The sequence below is a fragment of the Penicillium verhagenii genome (genome assembly GCF_028828195.1).
Source record: "Penicillium verhagenii strain IBT 33310 chromosome Unknown utg000008l_segment0_segment0, whole genome shotgun sequence".
Classification (NCBI taxonomy): Eukaryota; Fungi; Ascomycota; class Eurotiomycetes; order Eurotiales; family Aspergillaceae; genus Penicillium; species Penicillium verhagenii.
Window position 1 is genome coordinate 2,163,813 of NW_026643172.1, and position 26,397 is coordinate 2,190,209.

Genomic DNA, 26,397 nt, shown 5'->3' on the forward strand with positions numbered 1-26,397 from the left:
ACGTCAAGTTCAAAAGTCAGCGATAAAGTAGATAGAAATAAGTCATTCACACAATATCAAGTCATAGGGCTTTGACAAGTCACGCTCATGACCGACTAATATTTAATAAGGTGTATCACGTGGCGGTTCGAGATGTTTTGGTCCACTTCCGCCCCTCACTCTCATCTCCTGCCCAAGAGCAATCCGCTACATAACCTTGCTTCATCTTGATCCATATGGGTGACTAGCTGGTTTTCAAAGCTTCTTGGCCCGACTTTTGAATATCTTTAGGAAAAAATCGAGCTTTCCCTGTAGTGAAAGCCCGCCCCTCATTTTTCCTGCGTCCCCACAAAAGCTGCCTTCAACCAGCCTCCGTATACCCAGCAGCAACGGTGGGGTTCGGACCCAGTGGGCTGCTGGGCGCTCCTACTTATACCAATCTAAAATACACTATCTTGACCGCCTCTTCCAAAGCTCTTTGACTCCATCGCGGGACTCCCAAAAGGGCAAAAAAAAACACAAATCTTGTTTATTGTGTTTTCCCCTCGATTTCAGGTTCAAAGTTTCCTTCAGCTTTCCGTTCAACCGACCAATCCTCTACGTGTTCACTGAGGAGTTTATCTTACCCCCCTTAGACACGTGCCTCAAATCATCCTACCCCCCTCTCCGTACCCCTCTGTGAGCTGCCGCCATGCCCTGCTTTAAAGGTCTTGCGGTGAGCATCCATACTCCGGATGGCGCGATCTCCGAATATTCCATTCAAAGACAGTCGCGCGCTTCCCGCATAGGCTGCTTCATTCCGGTTCCTCCGCCCAAGGTCCCTGACTCCAAGAACGGCAAACCCGAGCAATCAACGTTCGCCATTTCAATTACCCTCCTCAATCCTGGCCAGGATGTTCCCTACTCTACCCCTAAACCGACCTCCGATTGCCCATCCCCGAAACCAAAGGTTGTTGGTGGTCTACCGGGTCAGACATCCGATTCCGGCACGGTCGCGCCATATCAGCCATTGACCAATGGTCCGAATGAGACCGTGGCCGCATACATCTACTTTGACGGTAGACAAAAAGAAGAGGTGGCCACATTGCTGCGAAGAGGTGAAGAGACATGGGTGAATTCGCGGTGGGTCAGTGTGCCAGATTCCGAGGGTGGAGGCATCGCTGAGCGCGAGTTCCTGTTTCGTGAGGTTGGCCTGGAGCGCTGGCTCAATGGATTAGATCTAGAGGGTAAAGATGCCGCCGCGAAGATTGAACGGCGGCGTCAGAAGATGGAGAAACGCCGGGCGAAGCGGCTGGAAGAAGGCCAGACTGCAATGGAGATGGAAGCGAATACCTCTATGAAGCACAAGAACATCATGCGCTATGGAGGCGACGCCAAGGCACCGCTCGAGAATGTATCTGATGATGACTTCTCGGATTCCGACGACGATGACGATCCTATCCCGGAAACAACAGGTCAGATCAAGGTTGCTTTGTTCCGCGTCTTGGCTTCCGGAGAAATCAAGCGGGGCGAGTATTCACCACAATTTGATGCTCACGATGATGATGAAGAAGGAGGCCAGGAAAGTGGGAATGGGGATGGTGACATAGATCACACCACCAGTTTCGCTAAGCCCAAGTCTCTCGATCCGAAGAGCATTAGTACCCAAACCGTTACAGGCATTGATCCCACCGACAAGCCATATGCGACATTCACCTTTATGTATCGTGGAGAACGTGCGTCAACCCCTCCCATCCGTCCACCTAGAAGATTGGAATACTAATATGTGTGAGAAATAGGGCAATTGCAGAAGATGGGGATTCTCAAGGACCCTAAGGCTCAAGAAACTCCGGCGGCAAAGCGGAAGTCATTACAAGCGGACTTTTCCAGTATCGGACCCTTAAAGCCCGGTGGAACTGTTGGGTTCCTCAACTTCAGAGAGCATGAATCCGGACAGAAGGGCAAGAAGGGGGACGACGAGATGGACAGTGACGACGATGACACCGACAATCCAATCCTGAGCAAGGCCGATGACGAAGAGACCAAGGATGACAACCAATTTTTGTCTCCTGATGACATAAAACGTCAGGGCGAGCTAGAAGAGGGTGTTCGCAAGATCCGGGTAAGTCAAATCTCCAGCAAACTAGTAACTCTTCTGTGTCCATGTTCTAACAAAGCCACAGTTGAAACGCGCGCACTCTGCCGAGCCGCCTCACGCAAATGGCGATAGCAACTCTACTGGTACCCCAGCTTCTGGAACTCCACCCTCGGTCGCCGAGCGCTCTATCACCCCGCCAAAGACCATTTCGGATCCCACTGCTGGGCCCTCTGAGCCACCTCAGCCCCCGGCTGAGCCCCCTGTTGGGTTCTTGGGGAGCCCCCTAAAGAAGCAACGAGCGAGTGTTTCTATGGCCGACGAAAACGCTTTACGGCGTCGCATTGCCGAGTCTTCTGGTCGCATTAATGAAGTCCTCGGCACTGGTACAAACAATACCAACTCTGGAAGCACAGCGTCCTTCGGTGATAATATCCCGGCCGTAGAGTCGACCAATCCACCGAAGGAGGCCTCAAATGAGGATGAGGAATTGTAAATTTGACACGGGTGGTACTTCTTTTTTCTTCCTCTATTTCCTTTTTTTTTTTTGCTCAATGCCCGGCTCGCCTGGGACTTTGGAATTGATAGAGAGTCTTTTGGAGCCATGTGAACCTGTCATTGGGGTGATTCCACGCCCTATATTTTTCTACCTATTACGCCGTCATGTCTATCCAAACCAGCTACAGGAAACGTTCAGAAAGGGGGATACATTTAGCTGTGTCGCCTACAAGACGACTTGTTCATAAATTCGTAACTAGGAATGTGTCAAAAATCATATATGCACGTTCCCCATTCGATCGATCTTGGCAAATTTGCAAAACAGTAGACTTTGAAAGCTCAAGTTTTCGAACATCATCACTTTCCAACATTGAAGCATTGTGCGATATGTTCGTAAGTCTTCAACGCCTTCGACACGCGGTCCCATACAGACACAGTATTCGGAGCCGGCCCGCTCGCGTTCTCCACCAGGTGAATCAACCCGATCCGCTTTCTGTTCCTTCGACCAGGATTGACCGAAATTGAGCAAGATAGAGTGCACCAACATCTATTCAATCCAAAATGGCTCTCACGCGCTCCTCTGACCCTTTAGTATGGATTGACTGTGAAGTAAGTGATTATCGCAAGAGTTGCAAGTTGGAAGCCGCAAGCTTCAACCACATTGAAGAGGCTGAGAAAAGACGGGGAAAAAAAGCTCACCAGCCCAACTAGATGACCGGCCTCGACGCCGAAAATGATTCAATTCTTCAAATCTGCTGCTTCATTACCGATGCCCAGTTACAACTCCTGGAGCCCAACGGATTTGAGACTGTCATCCACCACTCCGACTCCACCCTCAACAGCATGAACCCGTGGTGTATTGACACGCACGGTCGCACGGGCCTCACGGCGGCCGTCCGCGCCTCGACCACAAGCCACTCCGCTGCTGCTGAGTCTCTGCTGGCCTATATCCAACGTTATGTGCCAAACCCTCGTACTGCCCTGCTGGCTGGGAACAGTGTGCACGCCGATAAAGCATTCTTGGTCCGTGGTCCTTATGCTCCCGTAATGGAGTACTTGCATTACCGCATCTTGGATGTAAGTACCATTAAAGAGGCAGCGAGACGGTGGGGTAGCGATGAGCTATTGGCCTCTGCTCCACCGAAACGGGAGGTGCATCTGGCAAGAGATGATATCTTGGAGAGTATTGCGGAAATTCGCTATTACAAAGAAAAGCTGTTCAGCTAGAGATATGTTAATGTTATGATTGGATTGTTTTTTCTTCTTTAACACCAAAATGTTGGATCTTCAAATGTTGGCAGGTTAAAAGTTGCTGCCAACTTTACTGGAGCTCTGTGCCCCGCGCCGTTGCTCAGGGAAAAAAAGGAAAACAACTTTGGCAGCTTCCTGAAAGTCAATGCCAAAACTTGTATTGGTAATAATTAGTAGATACTAAGACAATTAATAACAGCTATGATCAATTACAAGCTCCAAACCCCGTTTTAAAATTGTCCAATTGGTAGGGATTCAGAGTCCAAAAAAACGCCATGTTTTAAATTCGGGGCAGTGGGATGATCAACACATGACGCCAAACCCCTCTTCTCCGAGTCGGTGAACTTCTTCTCTTTCTACTTCACCAACTTTCCAAGCTTTACATCATGTCGGTTCAAACGGTCTCCTTCCAGTCTTTCACTGACCAGAAGCCGGGCACGTACGTTACCACTCCTTTTTCTTCTCATCCTCGCTAACAAATACCTTCCAGTTCTGGTCTTCGCAAGAAGGTCAAGGTCTTCCAGCAGCCTCATTACTCCGAGTCCTTCATCACTAGCACTCTTTTGTCCATCCCTGAGGGTGCTGAGGGTGCCTTCCTCGTCATTGGTGGTGATGGCCGTTACTACAACCCCGAGGTGATCTCCAAGATTGCCCAGATCAGTGCCGCTTACGGTGTCAAGAAGCTCCTGGTGGGCCAGAATGGCATTCTCAGTACCCCTGCGGCCAGCAACCTTATCCGCATCCGCGAGGCCACTGGTGGTATCTTGCTGACTGCCAGTCACAACCCTGGTGGTAAGTGACAAAACACCCTCAATGCTCCTCTCCTTTCCCCTCCCTTCCCCTCTTTCCGCGCCAAAGGTCAACTTGCTAAACAACCACTTCTGTTTAGGCCCGGACAACGACTTCGGTATCAAGTACAACCTGTCCAACGGTGCACCCGCCCCCGAGACTGTTACCAACAAGATCTACGAGACCTCCAAGACCCTCACCTCCTACAAGTATGTTGACGTTGGTGACGTCGACACCTCCATCATCGGCACCAAGACCTACGGTCCCCTCGAGGTCGAGGTTGTCCACTCCACCGCGGACTACGTGACCATGATGAAGGAGATCTTCGATTTCGACCTGATCAAGGACTTCCTCAGCACCCACAAGGATTTCAAGGTGCTCTTCGATGGTATGCACGGTGTGACCGGCCCTTACGGAGTGGACATCTTCGTCAAGGAGCTCGGATTGCCTGCTACCAGCACCATGAACTGCGAGCCCAAGCCGGACTTTGGCGGCGGTCACCCGGACCCCAACCTCGTGTACGCGCACGAGCTTGTTGAGGCCGTCGATAAGAACGGCGTGCACTTCGGTGCCGCCAGTGATGGTGACGGTGACCGTAACATGATCTACGGTGCCAACACTTTCGTCTCCCCCGGTGACAGCTTGGCTATCATTGCTCACCACGCGAAGCTTATCCCCTGGTTCCAGAAGCAGGGTGTCTACGGTCTTGCCCGCTCTATGCCCACTTCTGGTGCCGTTGACCGCGTCGCCAAGGCCCAGGGCCTCGAGAGCTACGAGGTGCCTACCGGTTGGAAGTTCTTCTGCAACTTGTTCGATAACAAGAAGATTTCCATCTGTGGTGAGGAGAGCTTCGGCACTGGTAGCAACCACATCCGTGAGAAGGATGGTGTCTGGGCCGTTGTCGCTTGGTTGAACATCATTGCTGGTGTCGCCAAACAGAAGCCCGAGGAGACCCCCAGCATTGCTTCTATCCAGAACGACTTCTGGAAAACCTACGGTCGTACTTTCTTCACTCGTTACGACTACGAGAACGTCGACAGTGATGGTGCCAACAAGGTTGTCGCTACTCTGGCCGACGTGGTTGCTCAAAGCAGCCCGGCTGAGATTGACGGTCGCAAGATCGTTGATGCTGGCAACTTCTCCTACACTGACCTTGATGGCAGTGTCTCCAAGAACCAGGGTCTTTACGTCAAGTTCGACGATGGCAGCCGTATTGTCGTGCGTCTGTCCGGCACTGGCAGCAGTGGCGCTACCATCCGTCTCTACATTGAGCGCTATGAGAGCGATAGCTCCAAGTTCGGTCTCAATGCTCAGGAGTACTTGAGCGAGAACATTGCTTCGGCTCTGAAGCTCCTCAACTTCAAGTCCTACGTGGGACGTGAGGAGCCTGATGTCAAGACCTAAGCAGCGAACTTTGGCCTGCTAGATACCCGCTGGATGGGGATCACAGCTTTCTTTGTTCTTGATGCGAGAAAACGATGTGACGACCGCAGAAGCAACGTATGATATAGAAATAGCAATATTTGGTTCTAGTAATATGATGTCCATTCTGCAGCGTTTACAAAATTGTTTTGTATGAAATACTGTAAGTAGCCTGCTTATAGCAATTATCAAGCGCAAATCATTAATTCGTAATGTCGTGATATCATAGTAGTAATGAAAGCTTAAACATAGAAGTATTCACACCTTCAACCCAACAGCTGAAGCCCTCAACTTCTCCTCCCACCAATCTCCCCAATGAACCACCCGCTCCTCACGTCTCGCCTCCTCGGCGGCGAAGACAACTGCATGGCTTCGCACTGCCTCCTCCAATGTACACCCCACGAATCTAGCCTGTGCAGTCTGGATATCCATTCCCCCATTCACCACGGCTTCAACAGCAGCCACATACTGACCCGCGAGGCCATAATCACCACCACCATGCGACTCAGCCCTCTCAGGCGGCGGCTTCGGTACATCATGAACAGTAGTCTCCGCGCACGCAAAATCATAGACCGAGATCCTAAGACTATCGTACTCAATCTCACCCTTCGTCCCATAAACCCGACCTCGTCGCGAACACTGGCTCTCCGTCGGTGCAATCATATGAAACGAAGCCGTCTTCGCCAGCCGATGCGGCGAACCAACCTCATCATCCCACTTAATAGTAACAACCTGATCATCAACAACATTATTATCCGCCTCATAGACACACCGCCCATACCACGGTCGCCCAGCTATCTCGGCATCAGAATGCGTCCGAACATCCCAGTCCTCGCCCAACTTAGCAAGTAACCGCGCCTCCGCAGCGCCCACTCCCCCTTTCCCCTTATACCCATCCTCGATATCAGGACAGACGATATCCACCGGCCACCCCGTATGCCCCTTCGCAAGGTGCCGATTATTATAGATCCGCACGGCACTATAATTGCACTCCCTCTCCGCAGGACAAGAGAGACAGTTCGTAGCACCACCCGCCGCAAGCGGTTTCCTCGCGCGCCGGAACTGCGTCAACGAGCCCGCTGACGAGATACTCCGCGGCAAATGCGGTTTCAAGCCGCCGTCTTCTGCATTCTCAAGCGAGACAGGCGAACACAGCAGCCACAGGATAAAGTCGATATCGTGGCATGATTTTGTTAGAAGCGAGCCGTCTCCTGCGGCTGTCGCGCGGCGCCAGTTGCCGCGGACATAGCTGTGTGAGAAATGCCACCAGCCGACGGGCTCGGTATGTTCGATCGAGACGATGTCTCCGATAGCGCGGTCTTCGAGGAGGATCTTGCGAAGTACTTTGTTATGCGGACTGTAGCGGAGGACATGTCCAATTGAGAAGATTGTTGTCGGGGCCCGGGGTTGCTGGGCTACGCCCTCGGGTGGTTGCAGGGTCCGGTAGACGGTTAAACAGTCGTCCAGGGAAAGGGCGAGAGGTTTCTCGCAGAGAATGTGCAGGTTTAGTGGGGCAATGGCTTGGATGATTTCGACGTGGGTCTCGTCTAATGTGCAGATGAAGACGCCGTCTACGCCCAGTGGCACAGTTGCATCATTGGTGTTTTGGATGGCTTGTTTCCGTCGCTCTGTTTCCCAGTGCACCCATTCACGCCAGTCTGAGAACTCCTGCCCCTCTGTAGATCCGTGCGCGCCCCAGATATAGTTCTGGCCGAACTCGCGCCGCTTAAAAGCGTGTGGCTCGGCAACGGCGTGGATGGTACCTGGTGTTGTTCTTGTGACGGCACGGGCATAAGCATTTCCTCGGGACCCAGCGCCGATTACAAGGTAACGGGTTGCTCGCTTTGCTGAGTCTGGAGTGAATGCTTGAGCCATATCTTGTAAGTTGTGATGGGAGCGGGTCTTCGAATTGAAACTTGTGTTTTAGTGAGGACTGGGCTTAAATCTGACGATTTAGCCTTGGAAGGTGACAAGCTTTCTCCACCTGGATGAATCCTCGGTCGAGTTTATATACCGGAGTACATTCAATACGAGGTTCCAGGGTTGCACTGCAGGCTGTTATTATAGTGCGGGGAGAAATGGAACATCAGCAAGATCGGGCGGGCGGTGATTGGCGCACACTCAGCTCCAGGGCTGGTCTTGTTTATCTTATCGCGGCGTATATTTCCCCACAATTTCACTGCCGGGTTGACATGATCCCCGAGCGGGGTCTTCGGCTTGCCATCCCATTGTCATCTCTTCGCTTTACGACGATTTGCTACCTTTGCCGACCTGGTCATGTACGAGCGACAAAGAGTATGGCGTGCCTGTCAAGCATGCCGTCGGAAGAAAGTCAAGTGCGATGGAGAACATCCTTGCCAAAGCTGTACCCGGAACCAATCCGAGTGCGTCTTTGAGCAATATAATAACATGAGGCTAGTAGATCCACAGTGAGTAACTCTTGATTTACCAGACAAAGATATACTATTGTCGACTCGAGGCCTTTGAAACCATCAGGGCACCCTATCAATATTGTCATTACCTTGGCGAAGCTGACTGTTCATAGATATGTTAAGAAGCTTGAAAATCGGCTCTCTCAGATGGAGACAGAATTGAAACAGCGTCAATCGGATCAAGAGAGCAGAAATCCCATTCTGTTATCCGAACAGCAGTCTCGAAATATTCCCGTTGCGAGTTTCGATTATCAGAATTCTTGTCTGCCGATTCCCGATGGTGCTTTATCCGACCCGACGGATGACTTCTTAGCACCATCTGCCGATACAATCACCCCAGTACCAGCACCGCAACTATCGAGTATACCTCAAGAAGCTGAGAACTGTAATTCAAGCACCCCAATCGAACCATCTTTTAACAATGGTAGCCACCAGCATGAAAATGAAGTCGCAATGCTTCCAGAACCCAATACAGTTGATGTGACTCAATTGCAAGACCCTATTATGGAATTATTCATCGACATCTTCTATCACTCTATCTACCCAATTTTCCCTATAATTCCTTACCGAAATCTACGTGCTCAGTACGACCACTGGCGGTCTTCCCGTGGCAAAAACGATTATCGGGAAGGTGATACCGATTTTCCCGCTTTACTGTACGCATTGCTCGCCGTGGCTGCATCGTTGACCCCTAAACACCACGCTGTTTTCGACCAACCGGGCTTGGGTATTTACAAAGAAATGGATTTGGGAGAGCTGCTTCACTCTCACGCTACATTTCTTGCTACCAGGAGTCCATATCGAAGGAATACGAGATTTCCCATGAATATTGTCATTGCCCAAGGCCTCCTCAGTCTCTATCTTACCGAAGCTGGGAGAGTGAATGATGCATGGGTCACTGCAGGTCACGCAATAAGATTATATCAAGGACTGGATTTTGAAGATGTTGGAAATGAGTCTGTCTCAGACAAATTGCAGGAACACAAGAAGCTCTGGTGGTGTTTATACATTCTGGATCGTTCCTTATCTACAGCTCTTTTGAAACCTCTGGCCATCGATGATGCAGACAGTGATATCGAATCTTACGCTGATGAGCAAGAGCCACCTCGAAGCTACGCAAAATCCGACCCTTGGTTCTCAGTGGTCGCAGACTTCCATGTAACAATGGGCCGTATATACCGGTCTGTACGGTGTATTCGCAAATCTCATCCCTCTAAAAATGCCAAATTGAGAGATACTCTTCGGTCGGAGGTGAAGAGGCATGATGCTGAGCTGGAAAGATATTACAGAAAGCAGGTTTTGCCCAAGATGGAACAGCCGGCTCATCAGATCGAGCCTCTTGCGCTACAAACAATTGCAATCTCATCATACTATATTGGAGTCGTTCTTCTTTACCGGACATTTATCGAGCGGTTGAATATCACGGAACCCACGGCTTTCCTGCGTTGTGCCGAAGCGGCTTCCAACTGCATCAAAGTCACACCCCAGGTCATCGCGACTGTCCCTGCTAGCCATTTTGTTATTCAACAGAGTCGAGCAATATATGCAAGTGTGAAGGTGATTTTGCATTGTATGCGTCTGGCTCGCAATCCAAGCTTTACCAATAAAGCCTGGTCAGATGTTGAAAGTGGTTTTAATATGCTACGAAATCTCAAAATACAGTGGCCGGAGATCAAGAAATATCAGGCTCTCACTGAGGAGGACATGATATCTACGCAGAGTGACCTTGCCAAGTATGACCTTTTTTACCATACTTTCAGTCAATACGGACAAGCGGAACAAGGACGGGGAGACATATCGCCTTTCCCTATTGCAAGTCCCGTTCGCAATGAAAGGCAACCTGGAGGCTCTGATTCAGATGTCACCCTTCATCGTCAACCGATAAGACAGCCTTTTGGGACAACAGACTCGACCTTGTCTCGGAGCAGCGAGTCTTCTGATCGACAATCGAAGCGTCGCAAAGTGACCCCCGATTCCTTTTTCCCCTGTGATCCTACGGCTATATTGCATCTGCTGCCGAACTCTGAAGAGCCTCAAGACTATGAGCCACCCAGCATGGGTATGAACGATGACCTCTCTGATCCACAGTCACTTTTCATGGGTCTTACTGCAGACCCCTTTGATGAGTCAATGCTGCTTAGCTCCATCGAGCAATTTTTGTCTTACCCAAGCGAATGATCCCCATGGAGATTTGTTCATGTTCATGTATATTATTCAGCGAACCTTCTTTGACCAGATGCAATGGCAATTGTCATACATTCTATACCATATCTCAATTTATGACCAGTGGTGAACGCGCTAATGAGCCGGCGCAATCTGACCACACGAACTACACTTCCGACTTTCTGCATTCTCCATCCAATCTTCAATAACATCTTTAAGCTGTGTTTCGATATCCTCACAGTAAAACTGTTCTTCCCGAATAACCTCAGGTGTCTCCCCATGAGCATCTGCATTTTCGCAATACCATCGAATGCGATCCATGCTTCGCAGAGGGCGCGTACGTTCCATCACAAGCCCTACCGTGTCTTTATACCTTCTCGGAGAATGGGGGACATTGGCTGTATGAATGAAAAGTTGAGCATTAGATTCAATGCCAGTTGCGGGTCAGGATTCAGGTATTCATCGCACCAGGTAAAAGAAAAGTCTCGCCTTCTTGAATTATAATATCGCGGAAGTGGGTCTGATTCTCAACGATCTTCAGGAGCATGTCTCCCTTGACTTGGAAGAACCATTCCTAGATCCAGAAAGTCAGATAAATCATAATTCAGTTTGGCGCTTGCGTATGTAGGTAGCACTGTAGGTACCTCTGTTTCATTAACTATTCACCAGGAGATTTAGCATTCGTTCCAGTATCCTGTACCATGCAAGAATTCCCCAGTGCACTGAAGATACTTACTGTGGTAGTCATTCCTGGTATTCGGTCCCCCCACAGCCATAAGTATAAAGTCCTTCCCAGAATAGAGACATGAATTGTTTACTGGAGGTTTCAATTTATCCGCATTCATCGATATCCATGAGGATAAGGAAAAGGGACCCGGGATAGAGGCTTGGGTGCTTGAATGTGTTTCGATGGCCATTGTTGGGGGTAAAGTGCTCATCCGGCTCCAGTGTGTGAAGTATGTCCAGGTGGGGTAGAAATATCTCTTAAATGATGGGTATTAAGATAATCCCTTTGCACCTGAATACCGTATCATCTAGATCAGCAGTGCTATGGGTACTGGCGAGGACTCGAGCCGCAACGGCCTCCGATTGATCGCCGGATCTATCCGAGACCCACTTCGGGGGGAAAGAGAGTATCATTGCTTGTTGAGCTGAAATGGATGATATAGAAAGGATTGAAAAGATAGAAAAAAAGTCCAAAGAAACAATATCTTATTCAGATTGCAAATCTGAAGCCTTTAAGCGCCTACTACTATCTTCATTAAAAAGTTATTTTTGCAAAGTCCACCCGAACTCAATATGACAGTCAACTATGGCTGTTGTACCTGCTCTTCAAGGAGCACCCAGAGCCAGGGAAATGGAGAGCGCGCCGCTGGCTCCTTCAAAATCGACATGCACACCCATATAATGCCACCATCTCTCCCCGATTTCTCCAAGTCACACGGCAATCCCGACGAAAACGGACACGACTGGATGACTCTCCGACCACATCTTTCATCGAACAAAGATTATGAAGAGTCCGAAAGTTACATCAACAATGGTGCCCCATCATCTGTCTCTCCCAAAGTTGATATGTTCGTCGGCGACAAATTCTTCCGAACTGTCGAGCCGAATTGTTTCGACCCAGAAGTACGTACCGCAGAGATGAATGCGACGGGTGTTGATATCCAGATCATCAGCACGGTGCCAATATTATTTTCATACGACAAGCCAATGAAGCCCGCGGGAGCCTTGGCTCGATACCTCAATGACCATATTGCGTCCGTTTGCCATGACCGCCCAAGTCGGTTTGTAGGACTAGCTACAGTCCCGTTGCAAGATGTATCCGGTTCTATCGTGGAGCTTCAACGAGCAAAGAATCTCCTTGGTCTGAGAGGCGTGGAGATTGGAACGGAGATCAACGGGAAGACGTTGGATGATGAGGATTTTGAGCCCTTCTGGACGGCGTGCGAGGAGCTGGACTTCCCGATCTTCGTGCATCCACTCGGGTACGAGCTTGAGAGGGAGAATAAGAATCGATGGGGAAGTTACTGGTCCGCGTGGCTAGTAGGAATGTCAGTAATGTCCTCGAGAATCTATGTACTGATATACTAGTATCCGCTGCTCCTACTGACTTGACTCCTGTTCAATGTTATCTAGGCCAAGCGAAACAGCACTGGCTATGCACGCCATACTCTCTTCGGGTGTTCTAGTCCGACATCCCAAGTTACGATTCTGCTTTGCGCATGCCGGAGGTGCTTATCTTCCTCTCCTTGGAAGAATTCAACACGGTTACGACTGTCGACCTGATCTAGTAGCACATCGCTCGCAGGGATTATCGCCAGAGACATATTTTCAGTCCCACCAGCAGAATATTTGGATTGACAGTTTGGTCCATGATCCGGACTTGCTTGAATTCATCTGCAAGAAGATTGGAGCTGATCGTGTAATTATGGGAAGTGATTATCCGTTTCCGCTTGGGGAGATGCCGGTTCCTGGTAAGATGTTGGCGAGTGATAAGCAGGTTGCTGAGCTTTTCTCGTCCGAGGCGAGGGCAATGATGCTGTATGGAAATGCGATCGAATTTTTGGGGTTGCAGGATATTTTTAAGAGATTTTATTTACACTCTTAATTGTCTTGATTACAAGAATTGTATATACAAGTTCCGGATTTATGAAATTCAAGATTGTTGAGTGTGTTCAAATGTCTATCATTTACTATATTCCGCAACTCCGCAAAAAGCCGTTCGGACTCGCTCCCTATTGGTCAGTGTATATCCGCACTATGTATAACGGTATAACCACTTGACTCTTGAGTCTCGCGAAAGGAAATAAACAGAGAACCTACAACGATCACCCACTTGATTGCTGCCAGAAGTCAAAATGAGTACAATCTCCGAGCTATGGAAGCTCGATACCTTAGATGCCGCCAAAGAATACCTGACCTGCCCAGAGAATAATCTGCATCTACAAAACTTCATCGATAATACTTTCTCCCAACATGCAGATTCCAACAATTGGATTGACTCGTTCAACCCACCAACCGGGGAGCTCCTAGCCAAGCTCCCTCGAAGCGGTGCATCCGATGTAAGCCGCGCCGTCAAGGCTGCCTCGCAAGCGTTCCCGTCTTGGTCGAACACCCCGCGACAAGAAAGATCAGAGATCCTTCTTCGGATCGCCGCCATCATCCAAGACAAAAAGGAATTGTTCGCGGTATGGGAAAGCATTGATCAGGGAAAGACGTTGGCGCGGGCCCGAGTCGAAGTCGACCGTGCGGTGTCGAATTTCCGGTCAGAACACTGTTTCCTTGATTTAATTGATTTAATTTCGTTACGAATACTGATTGGTTTTTGTGTTACATATTCCAGATACTTCGCGACTTACATCCTCCACGATGAAGGCTCAGCACGCTTTGTTGATGGCAATCCTTCCACCCTCACATACGAACACCGCTCGCCCGTCGGCGTCTTCGCGCTCATCTCACCATGGAACATGCCACTATACCTCCTCACATGGAAAATCGCCCCATGCATTGCCTTCGGTTGCACAGGTGTCGCAAAACCCAGCGAAGTAACTAGCATGACCGCATTCCGTACGTTATTCCTACAACCAACAAATCTATCAAGTTCCCCCGACTCCCGACTGACCAAGACATTCTACTAGTACTCGGCGAAGTATTCCGACAAGCCCACCTCCCACCCGGCGTGATGAACATCATCTTCGGCGACGGCCCAGTCGCCGGATCAACACTTGTCAAATCACCGCATGTCCGCGGCGTCTCGTTCACAGGCGGCACAAAAACAGGCATCAGCATCCGCCGAGACACGATAGAAGATATCGGCAAACATCTCTCCCTAGAACTAGGCGGTAAAAACCCGACACTTGTCTTCGACGATGTCGATCTTGACCAGGCAATTCCGACAGCCGCACAAGCCGCGTTCGAAAACAGCGGACAAATCTGTCTGTGTGGATCACGGATCTACGTCCATCGCGCTATCTACGAGCGGTTCCTGTCCGCCTTTGTCGACTATGTGCTGCGCCAATATAGGTGTGGGGAAACGGTTGGCCCGGTTGTTTCTCGGGCTCATTACGATAAGATTCGCTCGTATCTTTTGCTGGCGCAGAGTGAGAATGCGACCTTCCTTACTGGTGGCGTTCCTGATGAGGTCCCGGCGGGCGGGTACTGGATTGCGCCGGTTGTGCTTGGCGATGTTGGGACTGGGAGTGTCGTTATGCGCGAGGAAATTTTTGGACCGGTGGTTACGGTTTCTCCGTTTGATACTGAGGAAGAGGCTATTGGACTTGCCAATGATAACCCGAATGGATTGGCTAGTATACTGCTGACGAAGGATGGATCCCGGATGCGCCGGGTTGGGGAACGCATCGATGCTGGACTGGTGTGGGTTAACTGCTGGCTTGTGCGGGAGTTGGGCACGGCATTTGGAGGTATGAAGGCGTCCGGGACTGGACGGGAAGGCGGCTCGCATAGCCGTGATGTTTTTACGAATTTGCGGACTCTTCATATTCGGTAGTGGACACTGTAGACTTGGGGATTGCGGAATGACGTCGGATAGCGGGCCGTTCGGATCTATCCGAGGTGGCCTGGATTCCTGGAATTGAAATACTCTTTTTGAAAGCCTTTTTTTGTAATCTGACCAAGGCACGAAATCTCATCGATAAGCACCTCTTGCATATTACCTTCTCTTGGCCACTCTTCTTCTCCATTGAGTATCCCGCCATGTCCCAAAGCACCCCATATTTCCGCCCCTCGGCCCACGCCCAAGGCCTAGCCAACTACCCGCACGCTCGGACCATCACCTCACCCGACGGAAAGGGATCCTACATCTACGTCTCAGGCACATCTTCCCGACGAGGCGATGGCACTTTTGTCGGAGCAAACCACAGCCAAGATGCCGACGGCAAGACCACACTAGCGCTCGACATCCGACAGCAAACAGCAGCCGTTCTATCGAACATTGATGCCATTATCCAAGGCGCATCGGATGGCAAAGCATCAATTGCAAATATGGTAGATGCGACTGTCTTTTTGACAGACATGAAGGGCGACTACACTGGTATGAACGAGGAATGGAACCGGGTCTGGCCCGATCGGATCACTGCGCCGGCGAGGACGACTGTCGAGGTGCGGGCTTTGCCGCGAGACGAGATTATTGTCGAGATTAAATGTACCGCATATTTTGTTTGATTCAAAGAAATATCAAAATTCACCTACTACTAGTAGATACTACTCGCTACATCCTGCGAAAGCGTAGTGGAAATTGGATTATTGTGGTCACAGCCCAGGTGTAGATTTGACTAAACTAGAGGACTCCGAAAACGCCCCCTGTATCCATAAAGCACAAACGCAACCCGTCTCCATGTTTCCCAGGCTGAGAAGGTATCAAATTATTTTAAGAAATACTATGTCACAGTGCCATTTATGAATTCAACGATCGATCGAAAACATAAGGGATAAAAAGCAATAAAAAATACAAAACGCAGCGTAGGCGAAGTTTGCGTGCAGTCATGTGCAAACCGCCAGCGGAAAGACATCGTTCTAAAGGAAGAACGCAAGGAAAGAGGCAGCAGTGCCCATAAGAACGCTCAGTAGAGCCGAGCCGGCCGCGGGTGGAGCCGAATTAAAGATGGGCGTGTAGCTTGGGGAGGGAGTTGCGCTCCCAGAACGGTACGGGGAGCTCTTCATGGGCGAGGGCCGCATGAAGCCCGAGGGGGTACCAGTAACAGCCGGAACGATCGCGACAGAAGGACCGGTGCCGTAAGCGGTGGTGGTCACGAAGCTCACCAGGGGGACGGTGACAACGGAAGTCTGGTAGGTGATTGTAGTGACTGGAACAGAAAGGCCGGTGCGGGTTCCGACGAGTCCAATGGATGCAGTACGAGTAACGCCGCAAACACCACCATTCAAGGTGATGGTTTCAGGAACGTTAGTCAAGATGGCCGGGTTCTGGGGAACCCATTTAGCGCAGAGACCGGCGAAGTAGGAGAGGCCGCGCACGATCTCGGAATCGGACTTGCTGGAGGACTCGATGCAGGACTGGACCTTGTTGGTGAACTCTTCGTTGGGGCAGTAGCAGCTTGTCGAGGTATCGGAGGTGCAGTTTGTCTCTGGCTTGAGCCAGGTGTCAATGCATTGTACGACGACGGTGGATGCGGGACAGCCAGATCCTGTGCTGGTGGATGTTGCTGCGACACAGTTCGGGCACACAGTTGAGACTGAGGTCAAGGTAACTGTCGAAACATCGTGTGTCACTACTGTGCTGGTCGAGCCACCGGATGTCCAAGTGGATGTTACTGGGTGAGATGTGGTGCTCTCGTAGGTCACAATAACCACTGTCGACTCGGGGGTGGTAGTGGTAGCAGTAGTTGGCTCGACGACGACAGGGGTAACGACGGGAACAGTAGATGTGGCGGTCACGATAACTGTCGAGGGAGTGCTAGTGACAACGGTTCGTGTGATAGAGCCGGAAGTCTCTGTAGCTGTGACTGGGCACCAGGTCGTAGTCTCATAGGTCACAACAGTCACAGTCGACTCCTGGGAGCTGGAAGTGGAGCCAGCACTAACAGTCACTGGAATAATAGTCACCGGAGCTCCAGGGGCAGTTGTTGTCTCTACCTCGGTCTTTGTAGTCTGCACCGGGATTGTCGACTCTGAAGTTGCAGTGTGGCCGACAATGCATTTTTCTTCGGTACAGGTAGAGGTTACAATGGATGTCAGAACCACAGTAGAAACAGAGCCGGTGGTCTGCAAGCTTGTTGTACCACCAGTAGTGATTGTGTTGGTGACCGGGAAGGTAGTGAGAGTTGTGTAGTAAGTCGAGACAGTAGTCTCAGAGCTGACAGGGGTAATCACTGAGGTCGAACCAGCGCTGACACCAACAGGAGTGGTAGTGACTTCAGTAGTAGTAACAGGGATAATCGACGTGGTGGTCGAAGTAACTGTCGAAGGAGTGCTAGTAACAACAACGCGTGTAGTGGAGCCAGAGGTTTCAGTAGCTGTGACCGGGCACCAAGTCGTGGTCACGTACGTAATAACGGTCGTTAATGATTCACTAGGAGTTACCGAGGTCGAGCCTGCACTCACACCAACAGGGGTGGTCGTAGCAACTTCAGTGGTAGCTGGAAGAGTCGACGTAGAGGTTACAACAACAGTTGAAAGAGTGCTTGTGGTCACGATACGGGTAGTAGAGCCAGAGGTCTCTGTAGCGGTGACCGGGCACCAGGTGGTGGTCTCGTAAGTCACAACAGTAGTAACTGAGTTCCCAGATCCAGCCGGAGTCGATCCAGCGCTCACGCCGACCGGAGTTGTTGTAGCAACCTCGGTGGTAGTCACAGGAATAGTTGAGGTAGCTGTCACTGTAAGGCTTGAAAGGGTACTGGTAACAATTGTGCGTGTGGTAGAGCCCGAGGTCTCTGTGGCCGTAACTGGGCACCAAGTTGTGGTAACGTAGGTAACAACAGTAGTGACTGAATTGCCAGGGGTGATTGAAGTTGAGCCCGCACTAACACCAACGGGTGTAGTTGTGGGGGTTGTCACGACAGTAGTAACAGAGCGGCTAGATTCAGTAACAGTTGATACGGAAGTGGATTCTGTGGGAGTAACCTTCACGGGTGTGGTTGTGGGGGTAGTCACAGTAGTTGTCACAGAGGTGGACTCTGTAGGAGTGACATTCACAGGGGTGGTAGATCCAGGGGTACCAGAGCACTTCGTGCAGACAGTCGATGTCGATGTTATAACAACAGTGGAAAGAGTGCTTGTAGTCACGACACGTGTAGTAGAGCCAGATGTCTCTGTCGCTGTGACAGGGCACCAAGTAGTCGTCTCATAAGTGATAACAGTTGTCACTGAGTTTCCAGGTCCGGCGGGAGTCGATCCAGCACTAACACCAACAGGGGTAGTTGTAATGGAAGTTGCAACAGTTGTGACCGAGCGACTAGAGTCAGTAAGAGTAGACACCGAGCTGGACTCTGTGGGAGTGACCTTCACAGGTGTGGTTGTGGGGGTAGTCACAGTAATTGTCACAGAGGTAGACTCTGTAGGAGTAACCTTCACAGGGGTGGTAGATCCAAGAGTACCAGAGCACTTTGTGCAGACAGTCGATGTCGATGTTACAACAACGGTAGAAAGAGTGCTTGTAGTCACGATGCGTGTAGTAGAGCCAGATGTCTCTGTTGCTGTGACAGGGCACCAAGTAGTCGTCTCATATGTAACAACGGTTGTCACTGAGTTTCCAGAGCCACCACCGGGAGTTGATCCTGCACTCACGCCAACCGGGGTTGTGGTAGCGACCTCAGTAGTAATCGCAGGAATAGTTGAGGTGGCTGTGACTGTGAGACTGGACAGAGTGCTAGTGATAACAGTACGTGTGATACTACCGGAAGTCTCTGTAGCCGTAACAGGGCACCAGGTTGTAGTCTCATAAGTGACGACAGTTGTCACTGAGTTTCCAGATCCACCAGGAGTCGATCCAGCACTTACGCCAACCGGAGTTGAGGTGGTTGCAGGGATAGTTGAGGTAGCTGTGACCGTGACGCTCGATAGAGTGCTAGTGACAACAGTACGTGTAATAGAACCAGATGTCTCTGTAGCTGTGACGGGGCACCAAGTAGTGGTCTCATAAGTGACAACAGTTGTTACCTCGTTTCCAGATCCACCAGGAGTCGATCCAGCACTCACGCCAACCGGAGTTGAGGTAGTTGCGGGGATAGTAGAGGTAGCTGTGACGGTAACGCTCGACAGAGTGCTAGTGACAATGGTGTGTGTAATAGAGCCAGATGTCTCTGTCGCGGTGACGGGGCACCATGTTGTGGTCTCGTAGGTTACAACAGTGGTAACTTCGTTTCCAGATCCACTCGGAGTAGATGTAACGGCAGGTGTCGAACCGACTGAAGTATGCGCACTACCTGTTTCGCTCTCGGTGACAGGGACGGTGGTCGTCGAAACTGGAACAGTAGTGGTGACGACAGTGGTCGAATGAGCCGGGCAATTGGTGACGGTGGCAGCACAGCTAGTGATAGTAACCTCCTTGGTGGTGTAGATGGTAGAAACTGTGTACTTGGTAGGCGAGGGTGTGGTGCCAGCCGGGGAAGTAGGGATGGTAGTCACAGGGGAAGATCCTGAAGGTCGGCGCGAGTCGCTGGGCGAAACAGCCACAGAGGATCCAGCGGAAACGCCAACAGGGGTCGAAGTCTTCTCTGTGGTAGTCTCTGTTTCTGTTACTGGGATGACAGTTGTCGACACTGGAATGAGAGTCGTCGAGACTGTGGTGGAGCGAGCGGGACAGTTTGTGACGGTGGCAGCACAGCTTGTGATGGTAATCTCGCTTGTGACATAGATGGTGGAAGTAGTCCACTTGCTAGGCGAGGCTGTGATCGCAGCTGACGAGGTGCCAGGATGGACAGGGGAAGAAGTGACGGGCGAAGTAGCAACAGACTCAGTTGTGGAGCCAACGGGAGATGAACCCTTAGGCGAGCTAGCCGGGGATGTTTCAGCAGAAACACCGACGGGAGTCGAAGTCTTCTCGGCGGATGTCTCTGTCTCAGTCACGGGGCAGATAGTTGTCGAAACAGCAATAGTCGAAGTGACGACAGTGGTGGAGTCGGCCGGACAGTTTGTGACAGTGGGAGCACAGCTGGTAATAGTAATCTCACTGGTGGTGTAGACAGTCGACGTAGTATACTTTTGCGAAGTAGTCCCCGCTCCAGATGAAGTCGCAATGCCGGTAATCACTGGGCTGCTACTAGAAGCAGACACCGAAGAGCTGCTAGGCGAGTGAACAGGGGAGACTTCGTGAGAAGATGAGCTTTGCGAGGTGACAGCAGAGCTTTCAGGCGAGCTACCACTTGGGGTGGAGCCAACAGGTGTGGACTCAGCAGCCGATGTAGTGCTATCCTCCGTCCCGGTAATGGGTGTTACCGTAGTTGAGACAGGGATAACTGTAGTGACGACACGGGTAGAATGAGCCGGGCAGTCAGTGACAGTAGCAGCACAGCTGGTGACAGTGATCTCGCTGGTGGAATAGATAGTCAATGTTCCCATGCGCTGGCCGGTAACTGCGGCAGAGGCTGTGACACCAGCCGATGAGCTAATAAGGGCCGAGGACGTAGACACAGCTTGGGAGCTTGAGGAGCTTGACTGGGTCTCAACAACAGCCACAGATGTAGTAGCAGCTGCAGGGTGTGCAGCCGACTTCGAGGTACCGCTATCTGGGCCAACAACAACATAACTGGAAGAGGTTTGGGGCGACTCCACCGATGCAGAGGGAGAAGACTGAGGAACAACCTCCAGATTACTGGTGGCTGAAGCACTAGTAGTCTGAGCATTGGCATTGGTAGTAGACTCGGTGTGTCCGGCATTTACGCCGTTAGCATCAGCTACCGAGCTGGAAGTTGCAGCAGCCGTAGTTCCAGCATCAACAGACCCAGAAGTCTCTTCAGGCGAAACAACAACATAGGGAACGGAAGACGCTCCACGCTTGCGAATGTCCATGTGTGGGGGATCCTGTACAAGCACATTCATGACAGGGCTCTTCTCTCCGCAGCTGAACATGATGTTGTAGATACCGAATTCAGCGGTGGTCTCGGGGCTGTCCTCGGAAAGCTCGAACTGCACAGAGATGGCACCGGTACATTCATGAACGTCGATGACTGCGACGCTAGTGGAGATTGGAGCAACCTTGGTGCAGATGGCATCATTAGGCATAAGGAAATTCATCATGAGATCGATTGGCTTCGGGGCCGAGGCATAGATGGTCTTGATAGAGAAAGCGGAACGGGAAGTCATCATGGGACCAAGGCCGCCAGACTTGTTGACCACACCAGTGATGGATTTTTTCTACACGTCATGTTAGTATGTGGTCACAATGCAGGCGATGATTTGAAGTAAACAACATACACCATATTTGTGGATGGATCCAGTGCCAAAGGTGTTGCTGCAGTTGAAATCGGTGAAATGGAAATCACCATAGGTAGAGAAGGGACCGTTAGGCAGATTAGCCCAGTTGAAGCCATGGGACTTCTCCTGGTACGGGTTGCACTGAATCTGAGATTCTTCGCGAGTGAAGGTGAAGATGGATTTACTTCCATCTTTAAACCACTGTAGATGGGGTCAGTGTTTGTTGATATTACCGTAGACAAAAAGCACGTCAACGCGTAAACATCCCAAGTGAACATGATACATACCAAAGCTGGAACTTGTGGCAACATAAGAAGCATCACCACCGTGAACGTGGCGATCATGATAAACATTTTGAATGCCATGGTAGCGAGTGTAGTAGGTTAGGACACCCACAGAAGCCACAAAACGACGGGGGGGAAAAGGGCAAGATGTAGGTGAAAGTGAGTATCAGAGGAGCAGAAGATTGAACGAGAGAGTGTCGAAAATCAGAAGAGATCTTCGAAAGGAAGAAAAGGAAGAAAGTTGGAGGGAAAGTAGGAAAGGTTGAAAGACAAGAGGCAAAGTGAAAGAAAGTAAACAACAAAGAGCGTCAATAAACGATAGGAAAAGAAACACCCCAAATAGGAAATGAATGAGAGAACCAGCCCTCCTACAAGTTACAACCTTTGAATAAATGAATGATGAACTGCCTACACAACCTGGGGAACACCCTCATCTTTAATATAGGCGCCCAACTCACATTTCTATGTAATTCTTCAAGTATGAAACCGCATCCGTTGACGAGTCTAGAACCGAAGCCTCACTGCAACCTGTATAAGACAATCCGGCACCCATGGGCGTTGTCTCCTCCAATAGGCAGAACTCCCCATTACCTGGTGAAACGAGGTCGATGGAGAACAAGGCAAGGTAGTAAGGTGGGCATCCTTTCACAGCAGACAAAGCGGAGACGCTAGTGCAGGAACCTAGCAGGCGGCTAGGCCAGTACCCAATCAAGAGAAGTCATGGCTTTTTTCTTCAGTACGGAGCTTCTCGGTTCGGTGACATCCGGCGGTTACAAGGTAATCCAATGAGAACAATAAAGAGGACAAGGGTAATTGCCAGGATCGGCCTAAAATAGGTTCCTTCAAGTGAGGGCGCCACCGCCAGATCGACACGGGGAAGAGCTAACGCATAAGCTGCCTAAGAGCCCTCAGCCCAGTGTGTCCGTTGACTCGGTAAGTGTAACTGTGCAAGACTCTGAAAGAGGGTCCCCCTTAGTCTCAGCGGTTACGTAAGCCAATCAACAGCCAGGATTTGACAACTACAGTGGAGTCCTGCTGGGCTCGGCCAATTAGAAAATCCGGGGAGGATCCCTTTCAACAATCAAACCATTCAAACCATTCAAACAATTCCGCCCCAAAAATAGCTTGACGATTCTTGATTTTTGTCAGCGCCCACACGATGCAGGCACATGCATGCTGCATCAGTTCTTCACTCCATTCTGCGACGATCGGGTTTTGGTTTTGGGAATAGCTTGGGGTTCTTGGTCAACTTCCACCAGTTACATAATTTTCACTGTACCGGCGCACTGACCTTGAAAATCCACGCTACTCCCTCAGAACTCCCACTGACAGGGGCGCTCTTTCAACCTGACACATGGCTACGACTAGACTGAGGGACTGTGGCTTAGCTAGCTCAACCCTTTATATTAGACAATAGTAGGTGATTCATATCATATTAGAGACTTCAGTCACGTTCCAAGCTATTTCAGGTTCACAAGTCCACAAGTCCACAAGCACAAGAGTGGCACTTGAAGCCCAAGGTATTGAATAAAGTAATAAGTAAACAGGGGCTCCAAGTCTGAAACTACCTCAGGATATCCTTTAACCGAGGTCACTTATGGATGCAGTTACAGTTATATTTACGGAGCTGATAGAATTCGAGATTTAACTTTTTTTTTTGGGAAAAGATGATTGTAGTATGTAGTAGAAAAATGACATACATCCACCATTCGTCAGAATGTCTGTAGAGAGAATTTAAAATTCAACATAGTTCCGAGTTTCAAACGCCATAAAAATCAAAGGTATCACCGTCTCCTCTTCAAAAGAGGGGGTCCATGGCAAAAAAGAAAAAAAAAAGGTTAAAAACAAATGAGAAGCGAAAGAAGGTGAAAGGCCAAAACAATCCAATGCAATAACACAAGAATCGATCAACTTTTGGATCATGAGAACCGCGATATCGATCTTCTTTTTTGGGAAACAACATGAGGATGTCGGGGGCGGTTGATAATTGATTGCCAAAACATGTTGATCCATCATCCATCGGATGAGCAAAAGATCATACAAAAGACTGCAATATTCAAAAAACCAACTTTGCCTCCCCAAGGGCACAAGTCTGCCAGCGACTCAATACAAATGTAACAACGTCCGTGTGTATCATGCGATCTCTTTTTCAGAAAACAAAAAAATCCAAACTTCGTGGAATCGTTAATTGGGGGGTTTATCCCAGCCAAGAACATTTAAAGAGGCACCTGGGTGCGACGTTGCGCGTCCATAAGCTTGCGACGCACAGCCTCGCCGCCAGTGTATCCACTTGCTTTGCGCTTCCGGGTTGGGGTGCGCTGGTCGGTATGCTTGGCATGACGGAAAACACTGGCGGGTCGCGCGGGGGAGTTAGCGGGCATGAATTCGCGGTGTTGGGGGAGGCGGAGAAGGGCTTGGTAGCGGTTATGGTTGCGACGGAAAGCAGTGACGATGCCCTTGTCAAGATGTTCGAGGAAGCGTTCGGAGTTGGTATCCGGTTGGGACTCCGAGTTGCGCTTGGGTGTTGGAGTACCCATGTTGGCAATGGAAGATCCACCAGTCATGGGAGACATGAGGGTGTCATCGTCAAGGTTGCCCATATCTTCTTCATCGGAAGATCCATCTCCAAAATCAATAAAGTCGTCAACATTGAGAGCCGACTCGGGATCGTCTTCATCATCCTCTTCAAAGGAGCTATCAATGGCAAAGTCGCGAGAGGGGTAGAATGCTTCCGGGGGGCCCATGACCTGACCACCAGGAGCAAGATCGTTTCCGAGCGCCGTCATCATGAGGTTGGCACTGGAAGCCAGCATAGGGCTAAAGTCCATCTGGTTGGGGGATGCAAGAGCATCGGTATCACTCTCGTCGACCAGCTGCAAAGTGGTTTGACGAGGGCTGTTGTTGGCGGTGCCGGGCATGCTATTTGCCGCGGATTCCAGCCAGTCGTGACGAGAGGAGGCATAGGCAGGAATGATGACAAGATGCTTTCCGGTGCAATCGACCAATGCTACAGGCTTATGAGGGTCCGCCACAAATGTGCCCATGATAGGACCACGGCGACGAGGGACGGTATCGCTCTTGTCATCGCCGGCAGCGACCAACGAGTCGGTCGAGTCTCGGCGAAGCAGGGAACGAGGGTGAGTGATAGTGGCTGGAGGGGGGAGATCCTCATCTGTTGTGTCGCCATGATCGCCTGGGAGCTGGTTAGCACAGAAACATAAACAAGTAAAATTTGGTAGATGGTCAGCATACTCTCATAACCACTCAAGCTACCCTCGGATGTACCCTCGGACTCGACATGGTAAATATTGCCATGGCCGTAATCAGCGTCGCCAAACATCTCTTCAGACTGGCGGCGATGGCTGCGGTGATTTTCATTGTCGCTCTCAATCATGCGACGCAGCTGAGGGTCCAAGGAGTCTTGCTGGAGGAAATCACTGGGGATTTCATCCTCGGTGTGAGAGTCGCTGTCAGAAGAAGAGTCGGATCGCTCCTCAAAGTGGACTCGACGAGCCACGGAAGTTTCCACCGGCTCGCTAATAATTTCAGGTTCAGCAAAAGTGTCCATAGCACTGTATATCTGCTCCTCGTCGAAAAATGAGGCAGCAGGCAGAAACATGGAATCGCCAAAGATCTCAGTACCATGCCACTGGTCATGAGAGGCTTCTGACGTGGGCAAGACGCGATGTTCTCTCTCAGACTGCATGATCATCATCTCTTCCAATTTTTCCACATCTTGCTCCTCATCGTCATCTGTTATGTAGTCCACCGCGGCGTAGGCATCATCTGAGCTATCTTCGGAATCGCCATCGCTGCTCAAGATGTTGTCTGATTCTTCATCGTCCGAAACCCGTCTTCTCTTGCTGCCCTTGGCGCCGACGGTTGGTCGGACTACTTTGCGGGAGTTGTTCCACCGCCTGCCAAAAGACCGAGCCTGGGCCAGCGGCCGGTCCTCTTCGTCGTCTGCATCATCTTCGGATTCATCGGCATCCTCACTCAATTCCTCAAGGGAGGAAACGGATGAGACACTGGAGACTGATGAGGATGATGCTCGCCTTTTTCGCTCAAATGAGCCACTTCCGCCAGTACGGGAGTTGGCCATCTTCTTCGACTGTACGATGGCCTTGGGAGACATATCGAGGTGTCTCATCTTTTTTAATTCGGGTGTGGAGGGGCGTTGTGTAGTTTTAGATGAGCCCTTGTGAGTTCTTTTTGTAGAAAATGGGCTCGATTGCGGCATATCGTCGCAATTCTTTTGTCGATAATTTTTTTCTTCTTTCCGTAAGTCGACGGGAGTTCTTTTTTGTTCGGTCACAGGAAGCTTCTTTTTTGAGAATGTGACAAGAAGTGAATATCGAGGAGGATTCCGTTCAAGGGATTTGTGAGTGTATTGGAGGGAGGGTCCCAGGGGATTGTAGTTGGGAGTATCGTCGGGGGCGGGGGAGTGAAAGTTTTTTTTTCTCTTCTTAACCACGAAGCACCTCCGGTCCACAGTGGACAGGCAAAGTGCTTTTTCTGGGAGTGTACTTGGGGGGCAATTCCGATGCTTCTATGGGCATCAGAAGAGGAACAGATATCGTCAAGTTGAATTGAAGGTCGGAGCTGCGGGACTGAG

The 26,397-nt window shown here is 50.4% G+C and overlaps 11 protein-coding genes across 11 annotated transcripts; 7 read left to right on the forward strand and 4 right to left on the reverse strand.

Annotated features, from left to right (window-relative positions):
* Positions 1-670: 670 nt before the first annotated feature.
* N7466_008796 (uncharacterized protein) lies at positions 671-2,549 on the forward strand (the record flags this gene model as incomplete). Its single annotated transcript, XM_057168185.1, has 3 exons — positions 671-1,694; positions 1,758-2,080; positions 2,142-2,549. 3 exons carry the CDS (start codon positions 671-673, stop codon positions 2,547-2,549), a joined length of 1,755 nt encoding a protein of 584 aa, XP_057018816.1.
* A 563-nt stretch (positions 2,550-3,112) lies between these two features.
* On the forward strand, positions 3,113-3,778 carry N7466_008797 (oligoribonuclease; the record flags this gene model as incomplete). Its single annotated transcript, XM_057168186.1, has 2 exons — positions 3,113-3,160; positions 3,263-3,778. The coding sequence occupies 2 exons, from the start codon at positions 3,113-3,115 to the stop codon at positions 3,776-3,778; spliced, it is 564 nt and encodes a 187-aa protein (XP_057018817.1).
* A 410-nt stretch (positions 3,779-4,188) lies between these two features.
* pgmA (phosphoglucomutase PGM2) lies at positions 4,189-5,995 on the forward strand (the record flags this gene model as incomplete). Its single annotated transcript, XM_057168187.1, has 3 exons — positions 4,189-4,241; positions 4,293-4,594; positions 4,692-5,995. 3 exons carry the CDS (start codon positions 4,189-4,191, stop codon positions 5,993-5,995), a joined length of 1,659 nt encoding a protein of 552 aa, XP_057018818.1.
* A 276-nt stretch (positions 5,996-6,271) lies between these two features.
* Positions 6,272-7,888, reverse strand: N7466_008799 (Gfo/Idh/MocA family protein; the record flags this gene model as incomplete). Its single annotated transcript, XM_057168188.1, has 1 exon — positions 6,272-7,888. One exon carries the CDS (start codon positions 7,886-7,888, stop codon positions 6,272-6,274), a length of 1,617 nt encoding a protein of 538 aa, XP_057018819.1.
* A 402-nt stretch (positions 7,889-8,290) lies between these two features.
* On the forward strand, positions 8,291-10,623 carry N7466_008800 (Zn(II)2Cys6 transcription factor; the record flags this gene model as incomplete). The annotated part of the gene is made up of 2 exons (XM_057168189.1): positions 8,291-8,442; positions 8,466-10,623. 2 exons carry the CDS (start codon positions 8,291-8,293, stop codon positions 10,621-10,623), a joined length of 2,310 nt encoding a protein of 769 aa, XP_057018820.1.
* Positions 10,624-10,743: 120 nt separating this feature from the next.
* On the reverse strand, positions 10,744-11,546 carry N7466_008801 (3-hydroxyanthranilate 3,4-dioxygenase; the record flags this gene model as incomplete). The annotated part of the gene is made up of 4 exons (XM_057168190.1): positions 10,744-11,006; positions 11,077-11,182; positions 11,253-11,266; positions 11,309-11,546. The coding sequence occupies 4 exons, from the start codon at positions 11,544-11,546 to the stop codon at positions 10,744-10,746; spliced, it is 621 nt and encodes a 206-aa protein (XP_057018821.1).
* Positions 11,547-11,907: 361 nt separating this feature from the next.
* N7466_008802 (amidohydrolase family protein) lies at positions 11,908-13,219 on the forward strand (the record flags this gene model as incomplete). The annotated part of the gene is made up of 2 exons (XM_057168191.1): positions 11,908-12,596; positions 12,748-13,219. The coding sequence occupies 2 exons, from the start codon at positions 11,908-11,910 to the stop codon at positions 13,217-13,219; spliced, it is 1,161 nt and encodes a 386-aa protein (XP_057018822.1).
* Positions 13,220-13,469: 250 nt separating this feature from the next.
* N7466_008803 (aldehyde dehydrogenase) lies at positions 13,470-15,118 on the forward strand (the record flags this gene model as incomplete). Its single annotated transcript, XM_057168192.1, has 2 exons — positions 13,470-14,178; positions 14,250-15,118. 2 exons carry the CDS (start codon positions 13,470-13,472, stop codon positions 15,116-15,118), a joined length of 1,578 nt encoding a protein of 525 aa, XP_057018823.1.
* A 206-nt stretch (positions 15,119-15,324) lies between these two features.
* N7466_008804 (RidA family protein) lies at positions 15,325-15,792 on the forward strand (the record flags this gene model as incomplete). Its single annotated transcript, XM_057168193.1, has 1 exon — positions 15,325-15,792. One exon carries the CDS (start codon positions 15,325-15,327, stop codon positions 15,790-15,792), a length of 468 nt encoding a protein of 155 aa, XP_057018824.1.
* A 351-nt stretch (positions 15,793-16,143) lies between these two features.
* N7466_008805 (extracellular serine-threonine rich protein) lies at positions 16,144-21,851 on the reverse strand (the record flags this gene model as incomplete). Its single annotated transcript, XM_057168194.1, has 6 exons — positions 16,144-17,235; positions 17,500-18,932; positions 19,062-19,124; positions 19,458-21,438; positions 21,499-21,699; positions 21,786-21,851. The coding sequence occupies 6 exons, from the start codon at positions 21,849-21,851 to the stop codon at positions 16,144-16,146; spliced, it is 4,836 nt and encodes a 1,611-aa protein (XP_057018825.1).
* Positions 21,852-23,998: 2,147 nt separating this feature from the next.
* N7466_008806 (uncharacterized protein) lies at positions 23,999-26,022 on the reverse strand (the record flags this gene model as incomplete). Its single annotated transcript, XM_057168195.1, has 2 exons — positions 23,999-24,975; positions 25,035-26,022. 2 exons carry the CDS (start codon positions 26,020-26,022, stop codon positions 23,999-24,001), a joined length of 1,965 nt encoding a protein of 654 aa, XP_057018826.1.
* Between the last annotated feature and the right edge of the window lie 375 nt (positions 26,023-26,397).